The sequence below is a fragment of the Galeopterus variegatus genome, unplaced genomic scaffold (assembly GCF_000696425.1).
Source record: "Galeopterus variegatus unplaced genomic scaffold, G_variegatus-3.0.2 Scaffold81, whole genome shotgun sequence".
In the NCBI taxonomy this organism is placed as follows: Eukaryota; Metazoa; Chordata; class Mammalia; order Dermoptera; family Cynocephalidae; genus Galeopterus; species Galeopterus variegatus.
The window spans coordinates 978,007-1,004,643 of NW_007726192.1; the positions used below are offsets into that span (position 1 = coordinate 978,007).

At 38.1% G+C, this 26,637-nt stretch overlaps 1 protein-coding gene across 1 annotated transcript in view; it reads right to left on the reverse strand.

Annotated features, from left to right (window-relative positions):
- Positions 1 to 9,280: 9,280 nt before the first annotated feature.
- The window catches only part of LIFR (leukemia inhibitory factor receptor alpha), a 43,099-nt gene continuing 25,742 nt past the window's right edge, over positions 9,281 to 26,637 (reverse strand). The window contains exons 12-20 of the mRNA XM_008579736.1: positions 24,815 to 24,885; positions 23,014 to 23,227; positions 20,508 to 20,687; positions 18,381 to 18,482; positions 17,597 to 17,764; positions 14,460 to 14,621; positions 13,382 to 13,475; positions 11,622 to 11,700; positions 9,281 to 11,273 (exon numbers count right to left, since the gene is read on the reverse strand). Coding sequence (XP_008577958.1) covers positions 10,650 to 11,273; positions 11,622 to 11,700; positions 13,382 to 13,475; positions 14,460 to 14,621; positions 17,597 to 17,764; positions 18,381 to 18,482; positions 20,508 to 20,687; positions 23,014 to 23,227; positions 24,815 to 24,885 — 1,694 coding nt within the window. The 3' untranslated portion in view covers positions 9,281 to 10,649. The remainder of the gene's footprint in view (positions 11,274 to 11,621; positions 11,701 to 13,381; positions 13,476 to 14,459; positions 14,622 to 17,596; positions 17,765 to 18,380; positions 18,483 to 20,507; positions 20,688 to 23,013; positions 23,228 to 24,814; positions 24,886 to 26,637) is intronic.

Here is a 26,637-nt window from a genome sequence, read left to right on the forward strand (position 1 = left end):
TACATTTGTTTCACAAACATTTACGGAGGACTTGCTACTCACAAACCAAGCCCTGGGTGAGAAGGCAGCGGGAGAAGACTTTGTTCCTCAAATCAAGGTGTCGACCAAGGCTGTGTCTCACCTGAGGCTAGGCCCTCTTCAAGCTCACTGGCTGCTGGCTTCTTCACAGCCAGGAGGGGACCCTCTCTTTAGGAAGGGCTCTGTCCCTCCTTGTAAGCGCTCACACGATTGGCCAGGCCCACCCGGAGTCATCTTTCTTTTTATTAGAGTCAATTGGTAAGTAATCTAATTATGGGAGTGATATCCCAACATATTCACAGTTTGGGGCAAGAATCCCATTGTATTGGGGGCAAGAATCTTGGGGCCTTCTTAGACTCCTGCCTACCACAAACCTTGCCCATTCTAACTTCCAGTCTGTCCCACCTCCATATAATACTTCACCAGAAACCAGATTCATTTTCTTAAAATGCACCTTACGTCACGGGCTATCCCAACTAAAGAATGTGCCACAGTCTGCTACTTCCTTAAACAATGAGTCAAACAAAGACTCACAGGATAAAGGGAATTTTATTCCCAGAGAGCATAAAAATATTTTTAAATTCTTATTTATAGTTCCTGAAAATTCTGTTTTCCTTGGGTGCAGGGGCCCTGTAAAATGACTACGGGCCCAGATTGGAGTACATCTGATGGTGTAGGTGCCTGGGGACTGAGGAAATTGAATCAGGCAGCTGTTCTGTCCAGGGACCACTCAGCATGAGCCCTGAGCAGCCCCGCTCCCAGCTCCTGCTGGCCACCCCTCACCTCAGAGGAAATGGCACATAGGCAGAACTCTGCATTAGCTCAAAATCTTCATTAGTCAGTTGGTTGTCAAAGACCATTTTATGGCATACATTAAGTTGGTTTGGGAGTTCTCTTGTATAATGTGTCAATGGTTCCTAGTGTGAAATTCAAGTGTTCCTTAGTTCTAACCAAACCAACGCCTAACACTTTTGCCCGACTTTCAAAGTCATCCATGGTTTAATGAAAAATATGAGCAATACAGAAGTCCAGAACACAGAATTAATTATTTACCTGTACATTGGAATTTTATATATCCATAAAAGAAGAGTACAATAGAAATATTCTAATGATATGAAAAGATTTTCGAAGTATGTTAAAAGAATCAAGTTCCAAAATAGAAGATATGAGGGGCCTTTAAAAAGTTCATGGAAAGATTTGTATTATTTTTAGATTCCATTTTTCCATAAGCTTTTTGAAGGACCCTTATACAATATGATTCTTTTATATATGCACATATATACACACATGAATATATGTGTACATATATACATACATAATCATGAAGGAAACATGTCTGAAAGGATAAAAAGTAAAAAGTTAAAAGAACTAATTCCACATAAGAAAATTATGTGATTTTTTTCCTTGATTTTCTAGTTTTTCTTCAGTAAGTTTTTTTTTGTCCATACAGAATATCATCCCCTTTTTGGGGGGGGGCTGGTTTTCTCCAAGTCTGGTGAAAAAGACCTTTGAGTAGAATCTCTGCCCAGCTGCATGACTGGACCAGGGAGATCCTGACACACGGAGGCCAGTCAGAGTCCTCACTGTGGGCTGGTGACAACAAGCTCTCTCCTGACTGTGAGGCTACAAAAGCTCACAGGAGTCAGGACCATGTGCCCAGCTCCTTGGGGAGAAGAAAAGTTTTGTATATGGAGAAGAGGTATGTGTTGTTTCTGGGTGGAGGAGTCTACAGCAATGTGGCCTGAGGAATGTAGTAGGGCTTACCTACCTACAAAGTAGATGCTGACATATCAGGCAAAGATTGTCTCCCAGAGAAGCAGATTTGCAATTGGGGGAAGACAGGCAGGGACAGGAATGAATCACTTGTCATGCAACTTGTCCATGAAATTTGGAAAGATAGAGAACCTGACCCAGAGGGAATGAAAATAAATTTAAAAGTGGGAACAAGATGGGGTGGGGGCTGGATGGTGGGTAGAAGAGCTCTAACCTGTTGTCATTTCAGATATAAAGCCCATTTATCCCCTGTCTGCAGTTGTCAAAGATGTAAGAGGATGAAGGCACATTTCCTTCTGGGGAGAACGAGGTAATTGCATTCAGCACATACTTCAGCACCTACAGTGAGTGTGTGGAGGTCTGGGGAAGGAGTGGCCCTAAGCCACAGGGAGGCTTCTAAGGCATGGACATTTAACAAGGACTCCCCATCTTTCCACTGAAGACTATTCCACAGGCATTCACTCTTTGTAAAATAGCATTCCTAATATCCTGGGAAATACATTAAACCACTTATTTTTTTTCAAGGCACATTTAAAGAATATTTATCACAGGTGCCTGAGATGTTGCAGACTGTGTTAAGCTCTGTGGCTGTGACAGTGACTGAGACCCCTGGTCAATTTCTGTGACCAAATAAAGCATTAGGATTGTGCTCAGTGCTGTGGAGAAGGGCAGGGGCTGTGAAGGCAAAGGACTGGGGCCCTTGGGAGGTTGGCAAAAGCTTCTCTGTGCCAGCAATGCTTCCACTGTGACCTGAGGCTAGCAGAAGTCACCCCAGAGAAGAAAGGCAGACTCCAGCATTTGACCCTGTGGGAACATGCTCTGGACTACCTGGCAGTCCTCTGCTGTGCAGCTCCTTTCTGTGTGACTGAGAGATGTAATCTAAGGTGTGTCTGAACTGGTTTGAAGGCATTTTACACCTTTAAGGGGCTGGTGAGAAAGCCAAGGTGCTCCTGAGGTTTCTTAAGAGAATAGAGGCACGTGTGACAATCAGACATCTAGTCTGTCGGGGTCATTATGTCCTCTCTCTGTAATCCTCCCAACAGTTGTGCAAAGGCAGGCATTAAGATCCACATTTTAGAGAGGAGGAGTCAGGGTGAGAGGCAGGGTAACTTCTTCAAGGTTGCCCCTAGTATGTATTTGCTGGATCAGAGCCGGGTCTGCTTAGCCTCATGCAAGACAGCAGCCGCTGCGAGCGATCTGGCAAAGTGTGAAACCTGGCATCAGCCAACACGGGAAGGGAAGGGGCCACTGTGGTTAATTGAGAAAATTGGATGCTAGGTTCGTTTCTGAAGGTTGCGTGTTGTCTGCACTGGTAACTGGACAATTTGGGACTAGAGCCCATGTGTTCTCAACACTCCACTTCCTCAAGGCTTCCTGACTGGCACGATCGAGTCTGAGGAAGATGTGTGCGAGGGGAGTGTGGAAGGCCCAGGAAGAGAAAGACTGGCCCCCACCCAGGTCAGTCCAGAGCAGAGGCCCGTCTGCAGCAGAGCAGAGGCTGGCTGCGGTGGGAGGGAAAGATTTAAATTTGAGCTGAAAGTTGAAAGTCTTTCTCACCTTATGAGGGGTTAACACACTGTGGTTGCATTCATTTTAACATTATTTCCATTTAACAGTTTTTATGAAAATCAGCCTCAAAAGCTTTTCTCGCCTCTTTAATCTGAGACTAATCACTAGGGACAAAATCATCTCCAATTTAATCCCAAATCAATTCAATACATCTCTTGTTACTTCAACTTCCTTGGGTCTCACAGACTGAATACTTTTCAGTTTAGTGTTGGTCACTCCAGAGGAAGGGCAATGGGTCAAATTTATAGGCCATTCCAAATGAATTCTTATAGAGCTCTTTTGTGAAGCCCTTGAGTTTGCAAGCTAACATTTTAGTGTGATGTTGAATACTATACATTAAAAAAAATTATTCATACATCTCTGTTTTCTTTCCTCTAATAATTACATCATTCTTTTCTTTCTGATCCTTTCAAAGTTCCTGGGGTTGATGGTGCCAAACATTTTGGCTCAACAATTCACCATCTGGGAAACAAGTTATGCATGAAAACTCCCCAAAGGACAGACTATATGAATGAGCCTTTCTAGCACTTAAATACTAACATGTGTTTCACAATTAATTTGAAATTGGTCTGCAGTTTTTTCAGGTTAAATCCAGACTCATTCATGTTTCAGTTGCTACTCTGGGTAAGTCTAAGCTATCTATGACCAAGAACTTCATTTCTCCCTTTATGAACTTATACTTTAAAATACTAAGGTTTTGCTACATCAATGACTCTATTTCTAAATTCAATAAGTTTAGATGAAATTTTGATATATTCCAAGCATCTCCAGAAATGTTTAGGCTATCCTCAGAGGAAATAAATTAAAAACCATACTCCAAGGACCAGTATTTACTTAGTATTGATTTATTAATGCTGGATGCCCACTATTTGATTATTTTTATGGTAACTTCTCTGGGTAAATGGAATACTGATTTAATGGAACAGATGGCAGGTTATACCAATGGCACAGCAATGTATTCAAAAATTAAAAATGTAACCATAGACCTATATGACTACTTGATAACTAATCACTGTAATTCTTATGGGACATAATCAAAAATACTAACAGCAGCAGCAACAACAACAAAGCAGAAGCCACTTTTCCTAAGTACTTAAAACAGCAGGGAAAAAAACAAAATAATAATGCCCAAATCTGTCAGTGTAAGATGTAAGAAAATATATTTATTTTTTCCATGACAATACTATGAGAAAATTGTTAAATACATGCATGTTTTAAAAACAGACATAAGTAATATCTTTAGAGTTAACAGCCAAGCATACTACTTTTATATTTATGGTGACTTAGTAATAGGTTACTTATATTCTACGTTCTTGCTATAATCATGTTTTCCAAATGATATGGAAACTAAATCCTGAAATTATATGATGATATAAAATGTCCAAATTTCCCTTTCTTACGGCAACATAATATCCAAATTTTCACAAGGCTGGAAATACTTCAATTGTCATCTCTGTAAGTGGAGTTGTTTTATTCCATATTAAACACAGAATTCTGTGAATCAGACTGAATCACACAAATATACTTCCATCTATAGTTTACTTCCTGTATATGTATATTTAAATGTTTCCTTATATGGTTAAACATGATTTTAGGTACAACACATCACAATTGATCATTCATGTTAAAAAAAAAAAGTCTGTAGTGGTAACATTGCAAGAAATGAAAAAGGGAACAGTTTCGGATCTGCAGTTTCTCCCTATTTTCTTTCAGCTACATTTATACACACCTGACCAAACAAAAATTAGTAAACAGTTACTAGTATTTATAAAAAACTGAAAATATTAACATATAACATCCCTTTTAAAAAAAAACATTCATTCTACAAACAACCTTATAAAAGACAAAAACTTGTATCTGTTCACAGTATGTGTATTTTGTAAACAGTAATTCACTATAATGCAATTTTGAAAGTAAAAAATGGTTATTTCCTAGTGCATTGATTTATGGCCAGCTAATGAAAGAGAAGAAAATGTAGAAACTACTAGGAAAGTTGAGTATTTTTAAATGATTTATTTTATCTTCGAACATACCTTTAAGGTGGTACAATCTCAAATTTAGGATGCCTACCTTTCTAGCCAGGCCAATCTTTTTCAAGCAATTCTGAATTGAAATGTATGTAAGAAAAAGCCATGCTCCTTTTTGAGAAAATAATAGGATAGACCAAATCTTAGGGTATCGATCACATAATACCCACCCCTCCCCACAAGGAACTGAATAGGGTTCTTTTTTTTGCATTGTCTTCAACTATCCACAATGCTATTCATATTTTTCCTAAATATTGCATTAGAAGGAAAAAGCAAAATAGAAGGAACCACTAGCTTACGATGTCTTAGAAAATGGGGGAAGTATTTGGGATCAATTAGTGGAAGGATGTTTGAAAAATGTTTTTACAAAAACCATCATTCAGTGTTCTTTTCTATGATCAAATGCAAATATAATAATGTTAAACCTAACAGTTAATTATCCATGTTTTAATGAAAATTGTATTACCACCTAGAAATCTTTTTATCTTTTATAATACACTGCTGGAATGCTTAGGAAGAATAGTAAGTTCAGAAGGTGAAAGTTACCCATTTCAAAAGGAATAATTCTAAAGGGAAGTACATTTTAAATGTATAATGAAATTCAATAAATTTAAGTGGGCTATTCAATCAGGTGTGCAAAGTACTTCATGCTAAGTGCAACGTAAATCTATGTTCTTTTTTTTTTTAAGTTTTGATGGCAAAGGCAATCTCAGAAGACATATGTGATGTAATAAAAATCAATATACTTATCAATTAGACATTCGTTTTTTTCCTATTCACATCTCTTAGTTTTTAGGGTATTCAGTTCCAGCAACCAAAAAGTAACGTAAGTTATCACTGCTTTGTATTTGGTTAATGTTCAATTTGTTATAGTTTACTTATTATAACTTTTGGATTTATTGATTCTATGGTTCTTCACCTAGGCACTTACACATAAAAACATTGAGAGGGCTTCAGCCTTAAAACACTACTTTCAGTTTTCACAAAAATGTTAAGACAAAAGCACTAATTAAAAAGGAATAAAACCTAACCAACGTAGCGAAGTAATAGGTTTAAGTATTAATAGCCCTGGTACATAATCCATTAATATATAAATAAACCAAATTCAAACCAAGTAATTTCAATGACATTCTAAGGCTATGTCTAAAAGATGCATGTTCTATAAGTTTGGCCAGAAATCATTTTCTTCTGATGAAAATTTTCTTCTGGATATAAAAGACAAGACGGGTATGACACCATGAAACTATGTTTCAGGAAAATACCAGTTTCAAATAAATGCTTTGAGGAAATATTTCATCAAGAGAATGAGTACTTATATTAACCAATTAAGCTCACAGATCAATGTATAATTTGTTTGCCAGAACACATTCTGCTTGGTACAAACATGTTCCTATCAAAAAAAGAGAAACTATGATCACTTAAAAATTATGGAGAAATAAGTATCTAGTGATGTAGAAGCATGAGTCTTTCCCATGTTTTCACTTCTATACTGGATTTGAGTCTTTAAGCCAGTAGTCTCAGATGTACACAGGCTAGATCTTGGTATGTACCACCCTTCAGAAAAATTCTGTTGAATTTGCAGCACTCTGGGATGGGATTCAATCGATGAATAGTTATTAAACTTTCACTGGGTCTAGTTTTTGTAGCTAATGATCCCACATTTTACTCTCGACATGCCCAATTTAATACTTTCAAAATAAGAAAAAAAGTGCCTTTTTATAAAAGGTATACAATTTTATACCTTTTATAACATAGTTCAAAATAGAAAACAGCAAAAATTACCTTACAGCAAACAAACAAAAAAAGTTTTATCAGAGTATGTGCCTCATCAGTGGAAAACTTTGAGATAACATTTTTTTTGAATATTGACATATTAAGGAGTACTGTGATTTTAAAATACCATAAAATGGATTTCAAATTCCCTTTGGAAGAAAACATTCCCTATTTTCCTTCACTAAACTACATGTAATTATCCAAATACAGAAAGGACTGTTATGTTCTTTAAATGTGGACAGTATGAAGACAATTAAGAAATTACAGCACTAATTTCTAACAAGAATACAATTTACATGAAGTTCTGAGAATGTGACTTTTTACCAGTTTCTGAGAGTGCAACAGAACTAGATGTTCTAAATGCAATCCTTCAGATCCATGAGCCGTGGAAGTAATGCTGGTATGGAAAATGAGGCTGATACTTCCTCCTTTAAACTTTTCAATGAATGGCTGCTTCTGTTTCTAAGCTGCAGGAACAAAGCACCTCTATCACATAAGCACATAAAAACAACTCAACTATCCAGATACTCAGGGCCACAATCTAAAATCCAAGGCTCTATAGGTTCAACAAATTGACTTATATCGCATGTGTGTGCTAATCCATACAATACGTAACTCACAAGGTCTACCTAGTGTCAAAAGCCTAGCTAAGTCTTTAAGAATATTTTTATATTAAATATTGTTCATATAAAATAGCCACTCACAAAAGAAATGCAGTCATAATGACCCCCAGAATCTCATTCCTCACAAGGGAAGTTTGATTTGAAATTGGCTTATAAGTGAATTGGCTTTTAAGAGAGGTGACAATGTGCTGGCTGTCTTCAATTCAACGGGCAAAGACAAGGAAAGCTGCTTAGGCCTCAGACCTAAAGCACAATCTTCTAAGCATACAGCAAGTTATACAGAGTGTGCCCAGACTAGTAGAGCATTACTCTGCTTCTCATTAACTGAATGATCCTTGTGTACGGAACTCCAGAGGTAGGAGAGAGGTGAACAGCACTCTGAACTTCTTTCATACAGGAAAAGCAGTGAAGTTTGTACAGAATGAAAGGACTCAAGAGCCCATGATATTCACCATTAGCCAAACAAATAAGTTTTTATATAGGTTACAAAGGTCACTGAATCCAGGTGGTCACAGTTGAAATGCATGTACGAGGGTACTTCAAAAAGTTCATGGAAAAATAGAATTGAAAGATAATCTGAATCTTTCTATGCACTTTTTGAAGTAGCCTTATATATTGATGACAGAGATAAAACAGTCTCTTCTGGCCTTTTCCTGTTACCTCAGGTTAGTGTAGCTTAGATTAATAAGCTTTTACCTTATCCAACACTTATGCTTGTCCTAAAGCGATAAAGAATGCGACTGTTAAGTTCTAATGGGGAATGAGGTGGCATAAGTTGAGGGTAAGCAGAGTATGGTAACAAGCTTTGGAGGGGACAGAAGGCAGCTCCAGGACTAAGTGTCTGGAGCATCTAAGAGAGAGAAGGAGCCAAAGAGAATAAAAAGGAAGACAAAAGAAAATTCTGTTTAGGGATGGCTCTGGTTTGATATGTTTTTCATTACTGAAAATTACTATGAGCTATTATATTGTTTAAATATACTATGTATGAACATAATTAATTGTATTTCATTCCACATACCTATATATCATGAAGCTCAGGAATTCAGTTGAATCCTAGCAGTTAAAACCAGGGTTCATACACAGAGTACATAAACAGATCTTGTCCATTGTTACCCTATGGTTTTTTTCCACATAATTTTTAAGAAGATACATTATGAGCTAGAAAAAAATAATTGATTATTTGCAAATACATTACAGAACCTCAGATGATAAAAAACAAGCATTTGTTAACTTATTCAGATATTTCAAATTTTCAAGTACTTTTGCCTTAACTATCAAAAGACAAAATACATAGGGCCGAGCCCGTGGCGCACTCGGGAGAGTGCGGCACTGGGAGTGCAGCGTCGCTCCTGCCGCGGGTTCGGATCCTATATAGGACTGGCCGGTGCACTCACTGGCTGAGCACAGTGTGGGCGACACCACACCAAGGGTTGCAATTCCCTTACCGGTCACGAAAAAGACAAAAAAATAAAGACAAAATACATAGGCAACCTGAGGGCAGGGAAAATACTGGATACACTTTTTAGTTTTTATTCTGCTTTTCAAAGAACCACAATCACCCTAGACATCACTTATGAGAAACAAGGGTGGGCAGAGGATGCTGCAATGAAGACAACTGCACTGCAGAGCTCACCTGGCAAATGCTGCACCTGTACTACAGGTATGCCCATTGATTTGAATCAGTTTAATGACAGAGGAAATAGCCCTTGAGTAACTGTTCTTATAAGAAGCATTATCTCTTTAGTTCTATATTTGAAAATTTGAGGACTGGATTAGAGTCGGGACTGATCATTTAAGGAGGAAGTGCTAAGACTCACAAGCAGGAGGAACACCAGCAAGGAGGTGGCAAAGGTCACTGCCAGGACTATGGGCTCAATAATACGGTCTTTGCAGGAGGCACTAAAGCCAATTAAAACTACATGGATAATTAATGCTGCTAGATATTGCTTAGTAGTCATCTGACATAGTAAATCACTGGAAGTATATGCTTATAAATAATATTGAATTTGCTCATATAAAGCTGACACTGTATCACAAAATAAAATGAATTTAAAAATAAAACTTGGATCTACAGGTTTAGAAATTTAAATTTCAAATATTAGGGCAACCAACTGCAATAATGGAAGCTAACATAAAAGTTAAAAAATAATAGAAAAGTTTGAAAAACCTACAAAGCAAGGAAACACAATTCTGATTGGGGCTGGTCAGTGTCACACTCATTTTCCAAGTTTGTACCCCTGAGACAACTGTTTGATAACCATTATACAGTAGGCACAGAAATCAGCATATTTTATCAAACAAAACACCAAATAGCTGTTGCTACATTAAAAATTATATTAATTTTTGTAAATGCTATGGACAGAGGAGGAGAATCTTAAACATTTTAAAATCTGTGCTTGGTTTTCATCTAGAATGGAGTAAATGTCAGGAAAATAAACATCATTTGTCACTTTGACAATTTACTTCCTTGCCCGCAAATCCATTTGCAGTTCCATAAAACATACATACAAGGAAACCATTAACAACAGAATGGAAAACAGTGACTGTGGGATTTGTTTTGCATTTATGTACTAGACAGTATTAAGCTTGAAATGCTTCTAGAAGGTAGAGCACTTGAGAATTCTTTGGCTCGATCACAAATGGCTCCAAATCTTGAATTTTGTGGACTGAGGATTCTGAGTCACTATACTTTGGCTTTTAGATTATGTTAAAAGCACTTTAACACTTTTAGTGTAACTCGCACGTAGTGAAGTCCATCTCACTAACAATACTTCACAGGATCCCTCCAAGAATGCTTAGTGCTGACGTGGTCACACTAGCAATAAGAGCTTATTGAGATGGCAGACTGAAGTGACAGGGTGACATGTTAATCATTTGGTTTGTTCTGGAAAAAGTTTGTAAAGGACCACCCTCCTCCATTAGATTTAGGAGAGTCTTCATCTTTAGGAGGAATCAAAAATTGTCGGGAGTTAATGGAGCATGGACTTCCAAACGAGACAACTTCACTGTTGCTGTCTGTGGATCTAGGAGAGTCTGGAGACACTAAATTCCAAGTATTTACATTGGCCTGAGGTCTGTACCCTGCAGTTTCATCTACGTCACCTCCTGCAGCTATATCTTCTACAGTAGAACTGATGGGGAGGTGCAGCTGTGGCTTATAGCCTGCTCCTCCTACTGGGTCATTTTCTTGTTCTTCCTCTGGTTTTGCTTGTGGCTGATACATTGATTGAATATCAATGTAGATGACTTGTGAAGTCCCTACAGCTTCATCCGCTACTGGGTTCGGTATTTCTTCCTCAATGATTGGTGGACAATAGGACACAACCACATGGTTTTCAGGTTCTGCATCAGAGCTATCTTCAGGACGCTCAGCTACTGGGGAAATTATTTCTGTATCTTCTATTTTAGGAACAGTTGATCGAGTTTCCAGAACCTCAACATTATTTGGGGTACAAGGATTCATTTCCAATGTTTTAAGAGCACTGCTTCCCTGGAAATAAATTTAAAAACAGTGATTAAGAATAGCACTAAATGCTATTGCAATGCTCCTCCTGCAAAAAGGGGCATATTTTATATTTTTTTCACAAACATTTGCCTCTACTACTCCGTAGTACACACAAAGTCACGTTTTTCCTCCACACTGGTATTTTCCTTGCTATTTAATAGTATTAGGAAAACAGAGCATGGTATAAGCAATTTAAGATTAATAATTTTAGAAACTCAGCAGATGTTGAAGCATGCCATTTTCTCAATACTTTTTTTATTTAGGATTTACATGTTAAAAACTTTTCACGAAAGATGAAGAAAAGAAGATAAATGTAAGAAAATGAAAGATTACCTCACAGACACTCTTTTGAAACTGTAATGCTTTACAATTTTCTGGATTTGGAATATCAGGGTAGAAGGTTTCTTTAATCCTTTAAATAAAGAACAATTAAGTAAATTTAATAATTACAAGATTATTAACTAAACAGCAAATAATAAATCATTAGGCTTATTTGATGTTTCATATAAATACTTTAATGAACATTTGAGATAAAAATGGAAGATCTTTACTGTGTGATCATTCACTACAGCTTTCTATACAATGCACAGAGAGGTTCCAATTTGAAAACTATTAACAGTAATTCTATTTCTAGAACTATAATACCTTATGTATCTCATGAAAATGAAAAGTAATTAAGATAGTAATTGTGCTATCAAGCCCAAAATAAAATACAGGCATTGTTCATATAACCAGAATTTTCAACTGCAAACTGGATTAAGCATGATCAATTACTTAGGGAACATATTTGGGTTACGCAGTTCTCTGCTCATAACACGATCTGGACTATGCAAGGAACAGCTGTGGCGCTATGCAACTGCTTTACTGAGGAGGTTAAAAAACAGTGAGTGATAAAGGTGATAACCGTGTGTTCTGAGTATGTTACCTGCTGTGCTAAGAAAACGAAAGGCTGTTTCTTGAGCAAAAACTACATGCAAACAAAAATGAGATTTTTCTAAGTCAGTGTTATATCATATGTTTATATTTACAGCTATTAAAAAGAACTTTATTATTTTTCCTGCAGGAAAAATAACTTTGTTAACGTGAGCCTAAAATACTCTAATTTCTAAATTCCCTTCTTACCCTGTATTTTTTTTTTATATTCAAATAGTTCTCTTTAAAATGTGATACTCAGTAATAGTTACCAAAATAGGCTATTCTATAGTTCTACAACTATTACTATTTTATTAGCCAGGATTGCTAGAATACTTTATCTTCTGTGTCACAAATGGTGACATTTTTAAGGCCAGTGAGGACCTGTGTATGAATAACAGCAGCCCAGGATGGCTCCTCCCAATTGGCCTGACCATACTGCGCACACTCGGTGCTCTCTCCCACTTCACCCGGCCACACGGCTCTTCTGGCTCTGTCCAGAAGGTTGAGCTCTTTGCAATTGCAGGACTCTCTCTGAAGCTATTCTCTCTATCTGGAATATTCTTTTCCCTCTCCTTACCCTTTAGGACTCTCCCACAGAGCAGCCTTGGCTGACCACCTCCCATGACATGGTCCCCTGTTAGTCTCCTCATGGCCCCTGGTTCCCTTCCTTCCTGGTACCCACTCACACTCTGCAAACACAGATGTATTGGATGCTTATGGTTTAATGTCCCTCTTCCCCTCTATGCTGTGAGTCTATAAGGACCATGCTTATTCTGTTTGCCATTTTCATATATGTTGAATAAATGAGTAAATGACCAAAAATGACTAGATTTTCTAAATAGGTCCCTAAGACAAGTGAGATCTTAATCATTAAATTACATTTAACCTTGCAGACAGCTATTGCCATATTAATACCTGTAAATAAATTTTTTTGGTACAATTGCTACTTTAACTTATTAGTAAAAATAGTAGGGAAAATTTACACTTTTACTCTTAGTTTTAAAACTTTTAAATAATATGTCATGTTCTTGCTTAATTTAAAATTCAACATTAATTCTGACTAAAACAAATACTTTTTACTAACTCATTATAATTTAAAAGATGTACTTATTAGTGCATAAACTAAATAATCATGCCCTTAAGAACAAAACAGCAAGAGTAAACACAGTTACCATTACCATTCTCGCTTCCGATAGCATAGGATACTTGTTACCACTCCAACAATGACAGCCACTGCCACTGGGATGAGAATGGCAATAATTAATCCCACAGCTGAAAAGAGAATGTTGCAAATATTAAAATCACCATTTTTGATATAAAGTATGAATAAATTTATATTAGAATATATGTAGATTGGTAGATTATTGGGGGGAAAAAACCCAAAATTAACAGCTCCAGGACACTAAAAAACTTGCTAATATTATACTAATGATTTTTATACTATATTTAAATTCTTTGAAGTGGGATTTCTCAACCTCGGCACTTTCGAAAACTTAGGCCAGATACGTTTCTTCCTTGGGGGTGGGGATGGGGCTGTCCTGTGCACTGTAGGAGGTTTAGCAGCACCTCAGGCCTCTAACCACTAGATACCAGTAGTACCCCCCAATTATGACAACCAAAAATGTGCCAGTGCCAAGTGCCACCCACTCCCACCACCACTGAGAATCACTGCTTTAGAGAATCATATCCTCATAGATTATGTATGAGTGTGTGTATGTGATCATTCATTCATTCACTCATTCATTCATTTATCTGGCCAGTGGCTTTTTATTTAAGAGCTGTGCATGAACTCCAACTCAAGGGTAGAAGATAAGCCCGTGATCCAGTTAAAGACAGTCAAGGACATCACTCTTTTCTTTCATCTCAAATATATGAGTGTTGTGCTGCACACAATTTTTTTGGAATATTTCTTTCACTTTTCCCTGGATATGTTAAAAATCACAAAACAGCTGGAGTAAAACATTTTAAACAGGTTGATCATTATATAACTTGAACATGAATTTAGACCTCTAGACTTCAGATATATCTAATTCATGAATTTCTTGGGTAGCCATTTGGAAATAGCTTCAAATAACTGACAAGAAAAAAATGAATTCATCTCATAGGCTTTTAACACTGACCTCTACACACCACAAAGATGCAACAAAATGTAAAATTAAAAATAAAAGGGGGGTGGTGAGAGGTTCCCACATAAACCAGAAATTGCTAGAAACACTATGCATTAAGAAAGCACCTCAACAGCAATATTTAACTTACAATTTTCCTTTGTCACCACAAACATGCTCTTCTCTGGGCCCATTCCTCCATCTGTGTAGGCTCGCAACACCAGGTGGTAACTTGTTTTACCTTGAAGATCAGCAATTCTCAGTGTCTTCTGGGATGTGTCAGTAATATTCTTAACCTTTACATCGGAACGACCTATTTTTAAAATGAAAAATATTACTAATCCCTGTACCATTTTAATCATATGGTTACTTATACCTGTGACACTGACTGCCCTTTCAGGTGAGTCTGGCTGCTGGACACCCCCTGCCAAGGTCTCTGGAGCCAGCCAGAGCCACACTCAAGTTCCACCTCTGCCAGCCAACAGTCATGTTTAAATCACTCTCAACTTGGGTATCTCTAACTATGAAGTAGAATATCACAACTTACCTCACAGGGCTGTGTGAAGTTTTCATACATATCCCCTAGAATAATGCTTGGCATATACCTGGCAATCAATAAAAGTCACTTGCCTTTCTGTTACTAAGAGCATGAAAAACCACCATAACCCAAGCCTGATCCTACCTATGAGTCAGAGGGAGAGACTGCAGGGAGCAGAGGGCAATTCAATAGAGACGACTTCAAACCACTCAGAAAACAAATCAGTGCTTTGGGAATTCTCAAATGAGAGACGAATGAGGAAGCCTGTGAATCAACTTCAAAAGAAAAGTGTGAAGAATTGTTTACACTATTATTTTTAAAAATCTTAACCAAAATAATGCAAGACGATAATTAAAAAAATAAATAGCACTAAATGACTAATAACAAAAACTAGCAGTTCCCTACCAGCCCCTCCCCTTATCTCTACAATCACTTCATGTTATCAGTTTCTTTGGAAATTTACCTCCATATTTCAACAAAGCAAATTTAGATAGCTAGTTGACTTTTAAATTTTAGACATCATCTACTCCTGTAAGGATAGACGAAGATTTAGCTCTTTTCACACTACCACTACCCTTTCTGCCCTGCCACAGCACTCATATAGAAACATCAGAACATCTGGTGAATTCAGTGTTTACTATGCTCACAGAAATATGGGTTACTGCTAAGACAAATTGCTCAGTATAATTATGTTTCCTTTCTTTTTCTCCTGTTATAATTGCTTTTTTCCCTCATATGCTTGATTTTCTATGTGCCACTTCCTAATTCTTCCCACATCCTCCAATGAATACTCAATACAATTTTCCACGTGGTGAAACACACCAAACTCCCAGTTCCACACCTTCTTCCTGCCCTGCCTTCTGCAGCGCACTGGAAGCATTGCAGGCTGCCACCCTCTTAACCTCGCTCTCTACTTGAGATCTCTAACTATGAAGTAGAGATCACAACTCACCTCACAGGACTGTGTGAAGTTCTCATACGTATCCTCCGGAATAATGCCTGGCATATAGCTGGCAACCCATAAAGTCACTTGCCTTTCTGTTACTAAGAGCATGAAAAACCACCACAACCCAAGTCGGACCCGCCTATGATTGGTTCTCTAAGTGTCTGAAGTCGTCTCTCCTGCGCTGCCCTCCGCTCTGCTGCTTCCTGCGTCTTCCTCACTCACTGCATCTCCCCATTTTGATGCACTCCTCTAGTAGCTTCCTCAGAAAAGCAACACAGGGGAAGGAAATACTTGCAGCCTTGTGTATCTAAAAATGTCATCATTCTACTCTCATATTGCTTGACAGACTGGCAGAGCACAGAATTTTAGGTTGAACTTCATTTTCCCTGAGTATTTTGAAGACACGGCTGTGGTACCTGCTAGTGTCTGGAGCGCTGCTGGAAAGCCTGCCGCCATCCTTACTCCTGACCTGTTTCTCTCTGATCGTTTCTAGGGCTTTCTCTTCATACATTAGGCACTCTGAAAATTCATGACACACCGTGGCACAGATTCTTTTTCTATTTATTTTACTGTTTACTTAATGGATCCTTTTACTCTATATACTCAGGTCCCTCAGTTCAGGGAGATTTTCTTCAATCAACCCCCTTTACTCAGCCCAGATTCATCCTAACCATTTGCCTCCAATACCTGGTCCTGCGGGATGAATCAAATCACTTTTCAATGACTGACCACTTTGTTTAAGTCATTCGCCCTACTTCACCCCCCAATTTTGGACTCCTCTTTTTTGGGGTTGTCTTGCCTCTTTTGCTCTCTTTCTCCTGGTGGCTTTATGGTTTTTTTTTTTCTCCTTTAACTTTAGTGACCAGTCCACCAGGTCTAACTGAAAGCCAGATGTTAGAATTTTAACTGGTTTAAGAGGAAATTTTCTGAGCATCTGAGGAACATTGCACTAGATTCTGGATGTTTGTCGAATTTGGTTTTTAGGGTTTTCCTCATCCAGGCAACTGTGAAAGTTCAAGAAATGCAGAACTCAGTGCCCTGGGGAGAGGTGCACACTTCATGCGGCTGCTCTGTGGAGTGACTTAGATAATGCCCGATGAGCATCTCCACGCAGCGCTGCTGTGCACTACTTGGCAGCCAGGCATTAAATAATTAAAAAGGCTTCTTTCCAGGAGAGGCCATGAAGGGAAAGGAAAGCCCTCAAATTGAAAAGATGATATGCTGTGTTATGCAGCTATGAATAAGAAACATCCGACTCCCAACATAAATATAATTTGAAAAGTCAGAAATCTGTATAAACAGTTTTGTATTTTTAAATTTGAGAATTCGTTAAGGTCTTTGGACATACACTTACCAACTGTCAAGGACTGTCTGTACTTTTTAAGATTTAATGGATATGCACATCCTCAATCAAGTCAATTAGGTTTCCCAGCTCACTAAGGCCGTGGCTAAGGAAGAGGCTAACTTGCTGATGGCTCTTTGGCAGATAACAAGGGAGGCTCAGTGGAGACTATGAAGCCATTCTTTGGATTCCTGAGTTTTTCTCCTCCACTATCGTAAGTACAAAGGCTTCAGGATAAATGATTTAAATGACTTCTGAAAGACTGCACATGTCATTTATTACATACTAAAATCTTAAAACTCTCATTCATATTACAACTGCATTTTCACTTTCCTAATTTTCAGACAGCTTTGGAAACCAGTTATTAAACTATCCCGCAGCATTTTCTTTCTTCTTCTTTTCTCTTTTGTGGTTAACGAGACACTTCTAAATACACTACACTCAGGCTATTAATTTACCTACCTGATTCCAAACCCCTCATTTTAGATGTGTCTCTCTCTCCTTTTTCAAAGTAAAATAAATATCCTCTTAAAAAGCCTCTAAGCTCTTCCACAGGAATATCTTCCCATTTTACTAATATTGAATCTGCAGAAGTATCCTCAACAGTAAAATTTGGTGCAACAAGTGGAGCTGTAAAAGGAAAAAGGCAATTGCTGAAGGAAAGTTTATTAACCCAGAGTAAGACCACGTTTCATGAGATTTCTAGCCTCAATAACAGCTGTCCTTGGAAGTAAACCTTTATTCTCTATTTAATCATAAACTTTCAGAGATATTATTATAAACACTCTTATCATGAAGCTTATACATTAATAGCCTTAGACCAAAAAATATTTTTAGAAAATAAGTAGAACTTACGATGCAACTTTTAGACAAGACATGTATCTAGGGGAGCAACCAATGACTACTCAAACAGACTTCATTTATATTTCCTATCTTTACTGATAATCCTGGTTAAGTTAATAGTTTTTAAAACTTGTGTAAGTGCAAATTAAATATTTCTGACATCCAAGTTAAGATTTAATTTTCTCAATGACAACAGTAAAATTGTGAAATATAAAAATTAAACAAATGGATTAAGAATAAGTAATCAAATAATTTTAAATTCATTGTACGAATTATTTTACCTTCCTTGAGCTAAACATTTTAATTCAATCTATTTTTAGACTCTACTATTACTATTGTTTTCAATTTATAATTTTTCATGTTACCTTGAATTCTAAAAGATAAGCTTACCCACTTAACTTACCCAATTCTTCTATATATCCAATTATGTAACGTAATAATTGATAACCTTGATTTCTGCACCCATACAGGAAAAAATGATATCTTACACCTGGTCGAAACTGATCTGTAGAATGAACACAAATCAGTAAACTTCCATAAATACACACACACACACACACACACACACAAAACCATCTTTTATATATAACACATATATATAACTATGAATATCTATTTTAGAAATATCAAATTTATAATAACTTACTCCAAAATTTCCAAAGCTAATTTTAAATAGATGTCTTCCTCTTATAAAACACTACATTTGAATTTTCAAAATTGGTAAATATTCAGAGTGAAAACTGACTAAACAAAAACTGAACAATTCACTTCAATTGTAATGAAAGTTTAGTATTATAAGATAACATCGCCTTGAAGAGAAAAAAGGTGATCAAGGATTACATTTTGTTCCTGAAAATCAAATAATGCCGACTTCTTCCCAGAATTCATCTAGGGTTAGTTTACTAACCCATTCCAGGTCCCCATCATGTCTCTATAAATCCCTTCCCTACAGAGTGTTATGTCTGGGTTAGAAAGAAACCACTGCTCTCTCTGTGCTCCAAGAAGCAGAACTAAAAGTTCCCCTCCACCTTGAAGCTGCAGTGTTAAAGGAACTGGGCCTTAGAGTGCTCTTTGCAGCATTGCGTTAAGTGTCCTTGGGTGAGTTAACTCCACAAGACAGTCAAGGGAAGTACCTTAACTTCATTTCAAGAAGTCCTTTTTAAATGCCTCCCCGGTACAAGGCAGTGTGTGAAAGCGAGGGAACAAGAGATGCACAAAACAAGGCTGCTGGCATGGAGGTGCTGGCAGAGCAGTGGGAAGACAGATGAGCAAAGGTGATCGCATGACAATGTGTTACACTAGGGGAGCATATCAGATGCTGTGGAACCTTAAATGAGAGACCAAGAGAGCCTGAGAAGATCAGAGAAAGCCACCATTAAGTGACATGTGGACAGTGCCTTGTCATCAGTGGTAGTCTAGGAAGAAGACAATGCCTGGGGGGGAAATGGCAGCATATGGGATTGCATTTAATTTGTGGAATGCAATTATTGTAGTGTAGCTAAAGCATTAGTTCTCCTATCATGTGCCCACAGAGCTTGTGAGTATTGTAAGGTTACAAAACTAAACCCTGTAAGGTTTGAGTTTTCCGTTAATATTTACCTAGTACTTGCCAGCACATAGCAAACACTTAAGGAAAATTACTCCATGAAGAAAAGTTAAAATTGAGACAAGTCTATCATGTTTTTCTTTGGATTGTATGACTTTAGAGACTGACCATCTCACTTTTGAGCGTGCAGACAACTGGTGTTCTACAGGTTCAAGGAATCCCATGTGGACAAGCACGACACACCCTCAGCAGCTACTCAGAAGGAATGATGATACTGGAAAGAGAGCTCTAATTCCAGAGGACAAGGCTGCAGGTTATCGAGTCTTCGGTGGCTAAACTTCTCAGGCTGCATCACATCAGCAGTGCACCCAACGAGGCTCCCGGCTCATCAGCAGTCAAAGCCCCCACCCACACTGTGCCCACTCCCACACGGATGCCCCTGCCCTGCCTCAGGGAAAGTGGTAATGGGTGCAAGTCCTTCACGTCCAGTCTCTTCCAAACCTCAGTGACTTGGGCCGTGGGCAAAAGGCCAAGGAATGATGAGGGAGACCATACCGCGTACTATTTTGTAGTCTTTTTTCATGAGCATCTCCTCATGTTGTTAAATCTTTGACAGAATTTTTAATGCTACTTATTAACACTCCATATTACAGACGTACCATCATTTACTCATTTCCTTGTTCCCAATTTGAATTGTTTTGAAATTTTCACAATTATAAATAATGCTGTGAACAATCATAGATGTAAATCTGTGTTGTTCTGTGATTAGTTCTTAGAATAAATTTCTGGACAAGTAATTAGAACAAAGGGTTTGAATCCTTTTACACACATACTACCACAAACCACCTTCTAGGAAAGTTAAACCAACTCACACCCACCCAGTGGGAAAGGAGAATGATCACTTCAATGTACCCAGTCACAACTGTGTCGCTTTTTAAAAATATTTTTGAAAAACTTTAATTAAGAGACACTAGTTCATCTTACCAGACTCTATTAAAGCTTCAGTGCTGTTGGAAGGAACTTTCTTCCAGTCCATTAGGCAGGGTTTGGACTGAGATGAGTTGCACCATTTAATCACGTAGTCACAAGACACATTGGGGTTGTGATACCACCTGAGGAGAATCCCCTTTCCCTTTCCAACAGCATGCTCTGTTTTAAGATCATCTTCAACAAGAAAGAAATAGATTTTACTGGTGTTAAAAACAATAAGGCAAACCTCAAGAAAATGGACAAGAGTTATAAAAATTACTTTGCTGCACAGAAATTATAAAATAGTGTTCAAACTAGATAAACCTTAAGCAAAGGTTAGAAGTTTTGTTGTGTTATTTTTATCATAACAGCTATTACAACTGCCTGTACACACCAATTGATACAGCAGCTGAAAAAATATAATAAAACAAGCACCTAGGACCAGGTAGTGACATGCTAGGGCCAGGACACGAGGATCAAGGGCCAGGAAGGATGTGGCTGAGGGAACAGGGATGGAGATGAGGGCACTGGAGGGGACATGGCAATGCACAGTGATGGCGGAGGCGGAGGCTAGGGAAGGTAGCCATGGACAGTCTGAAGCATCCCCTGTTCCTCCTCCATTGCAAACACCAGCTCCTTGAGAACAGGCGGCCTGGCAAATGGCTTGTGGAGCAGGCTTGGAACAGATGCAAGGGAAGGATGAACCAGCCCTTTCTCTTTCTTTCAAGGAAGACCGCTACCCCAGAGCTGGGCTTGAGGGGATTCTGGCTCAGCAGGAGCAGGGGCAGCTGTTGAGATGCAGATGCTGGGGAGATGGCGGTATGGGCACTGGTGGGGGGTGAGGGGGAGTCTCCACCGCACCCCATGGGACACCAGGGGCAAGGTGCAGAGGCTGGGGCGAGGAGACAGGTGTGGGGCTGTAGTGAGGTTCTGTGCCCCATCCTGCCAGATCTCAGCCTGGGTGACAAGTGAAGCCTGATGCTGGGGGTGAAGAATTGGGGTGAAGATTAGGGCAATGTGGTCAAAAGGGAGAAGGAAATTTCCCACAGTAATAAGAGAAGTAATTTCTATAAATAATTTAAGGATTCAGTAAAAAGCCATAGAAAGGTTTCTTGAACAAAATTTGCATTCATAAAGCAGTTATTATTGAACACCAGACGACATTATGGCTTAGAATACAGAGGACTTTGAACATAACAGCTTTTTGACTCAATGTGATTAAAAACCCACAGTGTAAACCTGAACTGAGGCTGCAGAGACTCCAACTTGGGAAATCCTCAAGGAATGATGATTTGTTTTGGGGCTTCAGTAATTGTCTGAAAGCTGATGACTAGACCATTATTATTCCTGTAAATTATCATCTTCTGAGGTATACAAGGAAAAGGTAGGATTATAGTTCTTGAATTAAAAGACAACACAGCTACTGTGTATCATTGCAAGAACAATGAAAAACGTTATCTGTATCAGCAAGATTATCTTCTTATGGATGAAGTTCACCATCTCTTTCTATTTTTTATTTTTGCTTGGCCAAAATGGAGAGCCATTAGTGTGCCTTCCTCTAACCCCTACCTCCCTGTGCAGGCCATACAGTGCCCCGGGGGCCACTCCAGCATGGATGCCATCTGGGCTCTGGCCAGCACTCTGCATCTCTGAAATGTACTGTGCTTTCCTACATCTTCCTCCTAATCCTCCTAAGGCCAACTCAGACAGAACAAAGGATCAGCTAAGTAATAAGCAATAAGAAACTGCCTCAAGCAAGAGTTGAAAAGATACTCAGAGAACCCTAACTAGACCAATCTTTCTTCCTCTAGGACTGGGTAGTTACTGTCCTACTGGGTAGGACAGCAGCAGGGAACAGGAAATGACTTGAAAGAGGAATTAACTGGAAGAGGTGGAAGTGGTTATTTAAAACTCATGACTCAAAAAGCTGCCATAGTAGATGCTAAGGAGTAATGTATTAGTCACTGGTAATCCATGAAATTTAAAGGCATGCACTAAATAATTTTAAAGTTCCGCAGTTATTTTTTAAGAGCCTATATTGAAGATCTAATTTAGACTTTAGAAAAACTTTCTTATCAATAAAGAATTCCTATTAATAAAGAATTGCTATTATCAAAGCTGCAGATTAAAATGAGTATTTTTTTCCCGCCTAATAGTTTGCAAAACAGCCTAGTTAATATAGCATACTCTCATTGTCTTAGAGAGAAATTCAAAAATGATATTTGAATAAACTGTTAAAATATTTCCTCCTAAGAGTACTATCCACCATCATAACTCTCCAAGATTATGCAATAAAGTAACTGGGTACAGTAATTATTATATCCATCAGTGTACATGGTTTGGGTCAATAATAATGACTGTTCTCTCAATGAATATTAGACATTAACCTGCTTGTCCTCCTTATATATCAGCAGCAGCAGAATACATGAGAAGAATGCTGACCTTATAAAAGTGCAAGTAACATCAAAATTTTTCACTTTAATTTCCTGCTCTTATATACTAAATTATCTTAAGTACTCACCATTTGGAATTTCCATACTAGCTATTTTAGAAGGTGGGGATGAGCCAACAGAATTTTTTGCCACCACACTGATGATGTAGTCATTTCTATCAACTTCTATTTCTGCTTTGTGCTGAGGATCAGGGATCTCAGAAAGAGACTGTGTTTCCTCATCTGATGAACATGATACATTATAGGAAAGTATTTTTCCATTAGCTTCGTTCATAGGTAAAGGCTATGAAAAGCAGAAAAATAAATTCTGTTATAAAAATTTGCAAAAAGTGACTGCGACTAGGCAAGGCCATCAAGTCTACACTGGATGCTACCTTAACAATAACAATTGCCAGAGTTTATAGGGCAATGTTTGGGATCCACTGATCCAGACTGATGTTGATACCAACACTGCTCCAGCAGGTCTCTGAAACTCTCCAATGGCCTACTCCAGTGGGCAGGCATTAGTCCTAAAACTTATGGGCTTTGAGTGACACTCCTGACCAGTCACTCCTTGAATTGTCCCCCTCCCGTGGTTTCCATAATACTATTTTCTTTGGTCTTCCTGCCCCATGACCTTCCCAGTCTCTTCTGCTGGGTCCTCTCCCTTTGCCGGCTCTTTATATGCTACCACCTGGGGATCCACGCTTGGTCCTCTTTTCATCCTGCATGTTCCCCCTGAGTGATCCCATTTAAGTGCTACTCAAAGCTGTATCTTTCGCTCTGACTTCTTCCTGAGCTCCAGAACCTTACATTAAACCACCACCTACTGGGCTCTACTTGAATATATTCCAGTGGCACATGTTTGAAAGACCCAGTATGTCCACAACAACATAATTTTCCACTCAAACATTGTCTTCTTTGGCAAATGGCCACACCATAAACCTAGTCACTGATGTTAGAATATGAATCACTTCAATATTTTTAGTCCTTGGTTAAATCTTCATCTAGTCTGAATGATATTCCAAACTATCTCTACATTGAAGTACTTCGTGTAATTGTTGCTATATTATCATGAAATCAGACAGACAACTGAGAGTAGCCAGGGGGTTTTCTAACCAAGAGTCACAGTGAATGCGACAGCCAGATACAAACCTCCCCAATGCAACAGATTCACACTGAACTCACACAAATGCGTCACTTTACTCAAAGCTGTACTGATGTCAAATGTTTATAAAAATAAAATTATGTTTTACTTTCAATTACAAAATTCACTACTTAAAGGAAACCTATTATCACTACTCTTACAAAATCTAATGTAGAAAATAACTTCATATTTTTGGTATTCATAAAACAAATATTAAAAAATATAGCAACAAAAAATGCTATAGTAAAGAAAAACTAACAAAATACAATGCAATTCATATTTTATCTGAAAATGTTACAAAACCATACAAAACTTTATAATTGGCATATTATAATGCAATTTATTTAAGGGAAACAAATTATACATAAAATATATAAAAAGTTTCCTATTCACAGAAGAAAAATCTAATAAACATTTGGGAGTCTCACTTGTAATTTCTGGCTGTGTTTCTAACTAAAATGAGGGGGATGGAATTCATGAAATCCTCAGGTCTTTTATAGGCCCCATAAATTCAAACTAAAGAATGCTCAGATCTGAGACAGAAGATCTTCACTCAAATGACTGTGGTGAACTAAGAGTGATGAGGAATTTGGGGGTTTTTAGGAGCCAGGGTAGATTCTCAGCAGTACTGCAAACCAAACCAGTGTGGGAAGTCTTGGCTCCTTATAACCAAAGTACTATATGTAAGTTATGCAGTTTAGCATAAGAAAGTCATTTAAATGTTAAGGAAAATGAGATATTTACCTTCCAATAGATTATTAAATTTTTTCCATCAGAACTCCACTCTCTCCAAGTATCTGGCCCTTTTGAAGGAACTAGGAAGGAGATTTAGAAGTTAGTATTTGAAAATGCATATGTCAACGATATCAATAATTGGGACAGTGGTGCTTGACATTTTTTTCTAGGGTATTTGGAATTCTCAATAAAATGTGGAGCAGTTCAGAGCCTTCCACTTAGAAGATGAAGCAAAGGAAAAGCTAAGCTCTCAACTTCTGCAGAACACAAGGCCCCTTAAAACCCCCTGAGGCTCTCCCTGACTGGTCCTAGGTGTCTTTCTGCCCCTCTTCTTCTCATCCCCCTTTCCTCAGGTTGGCTCTGGCCACACACTGGCTTTAGACATGCCAAGGACACCTGTCTCAGGCTCTCTGCATTTTCTGTGTCCTCTTCCTCTGCCTAGAACTCTCTTCCCTTAGATAAACCAGGGGCTTGCTTCCTTACCTCTTTCATAGCTCAGCTCAAATATTACCTCATTAGCGAGATCTTTTCTACCTGTCCAATTTAAAATGACAATTCCCTTCACCCCTTCATTACCCAGCTTTCATTTCCTAGCCCGCTTTCTATGCCTTATTTTTCTCTGTGGCACTCATCTGTCCCTGAGATACTATATATGCATATATATATACATATTTATTTATTTTTTAAGTTTATTTCTAATCCTGTATCCTATAAACTGCACAGGCAGAGATCTGATTTATTTACCACTATATCCATGGTGACTGGAACAATTCCTGACACATAATGCATAAACAGTAAATATTTGTTAAGTGAATTAATGCCTTCATGTCAACGAGGCGTAAATAAGATGTTTCCTCTTGGCAACAACAGCTCATTAACTGAAGGAAAAAGCTCCTGTGGCAGCCAGTCTCCAAAATGACCAATGATTCCCACACCTCCTGATATTCATGCCTTTGTGTGGTCCCATACTGCATCAGGGTTGGCCCCGACTCTATCAGTGTGACCAATTGGCTACAGCAGATGTGATGGTATGTTACTTCTGATTTTAGATCATAAAAGGTATTGTGGATTCTGTCTTGCTCTCTCTTCAATCACTAGCTCTGGGAGGACCTGGCTCCCACGTCATGAGGATATTCAAGCAGCCCTTAAGGAGGCCTCAGGGTGAAGAACTGAGGCCTCCTGCCAATAATCACATGAGTGAACCACCTTGAAATGCGTCCTCTACCCCAATGAAGCCTGCAGTTCCCACCCACACTCTGAGTGCAGCCTCATGAGAGACTCCAAGCCAGAGGCACCCAACTAAGCTGCTACTGAATTTCTTGACACAGAGAAACTGTGAGATAATAAATGTTTGCTGTTTTAAGCTATGGAGTTTTAGGGTAATTTGTTGCATAGGAATAGATAACTAATTCAATCCCTTTCTGGACTCATGCACTGGTTTCATTCTTGATGATACAAATAATTCTTACACATATTGCAAAGCTCCCTCATCTCTATTCTTCCATGTGGAGAGGCAAAATCTACATTAACATCTATCACTTTTTGTTTTACTGTTTGCTAAATTTTTTTGAAGAAGTTTTATATTTCCTATATTATAAAGTACAAATAAAGCTTTTGCTATCTTTTGTTGAATGATTCCTAAAAATTATACCTATTTCTAAGTTTCTGTTTGTTTTTTTTAAAAGCTGACATCTAATTATTCAAGGACAGAATACCATTCTGTCTCTGGAAATTATTATATTCAGAAAACCAGTTACCTGATTTTATACCTATTTTGACCTAGGTACACTACAGAAATGAAAGTTCAAGACATTTTGGCCACATTACTTTTC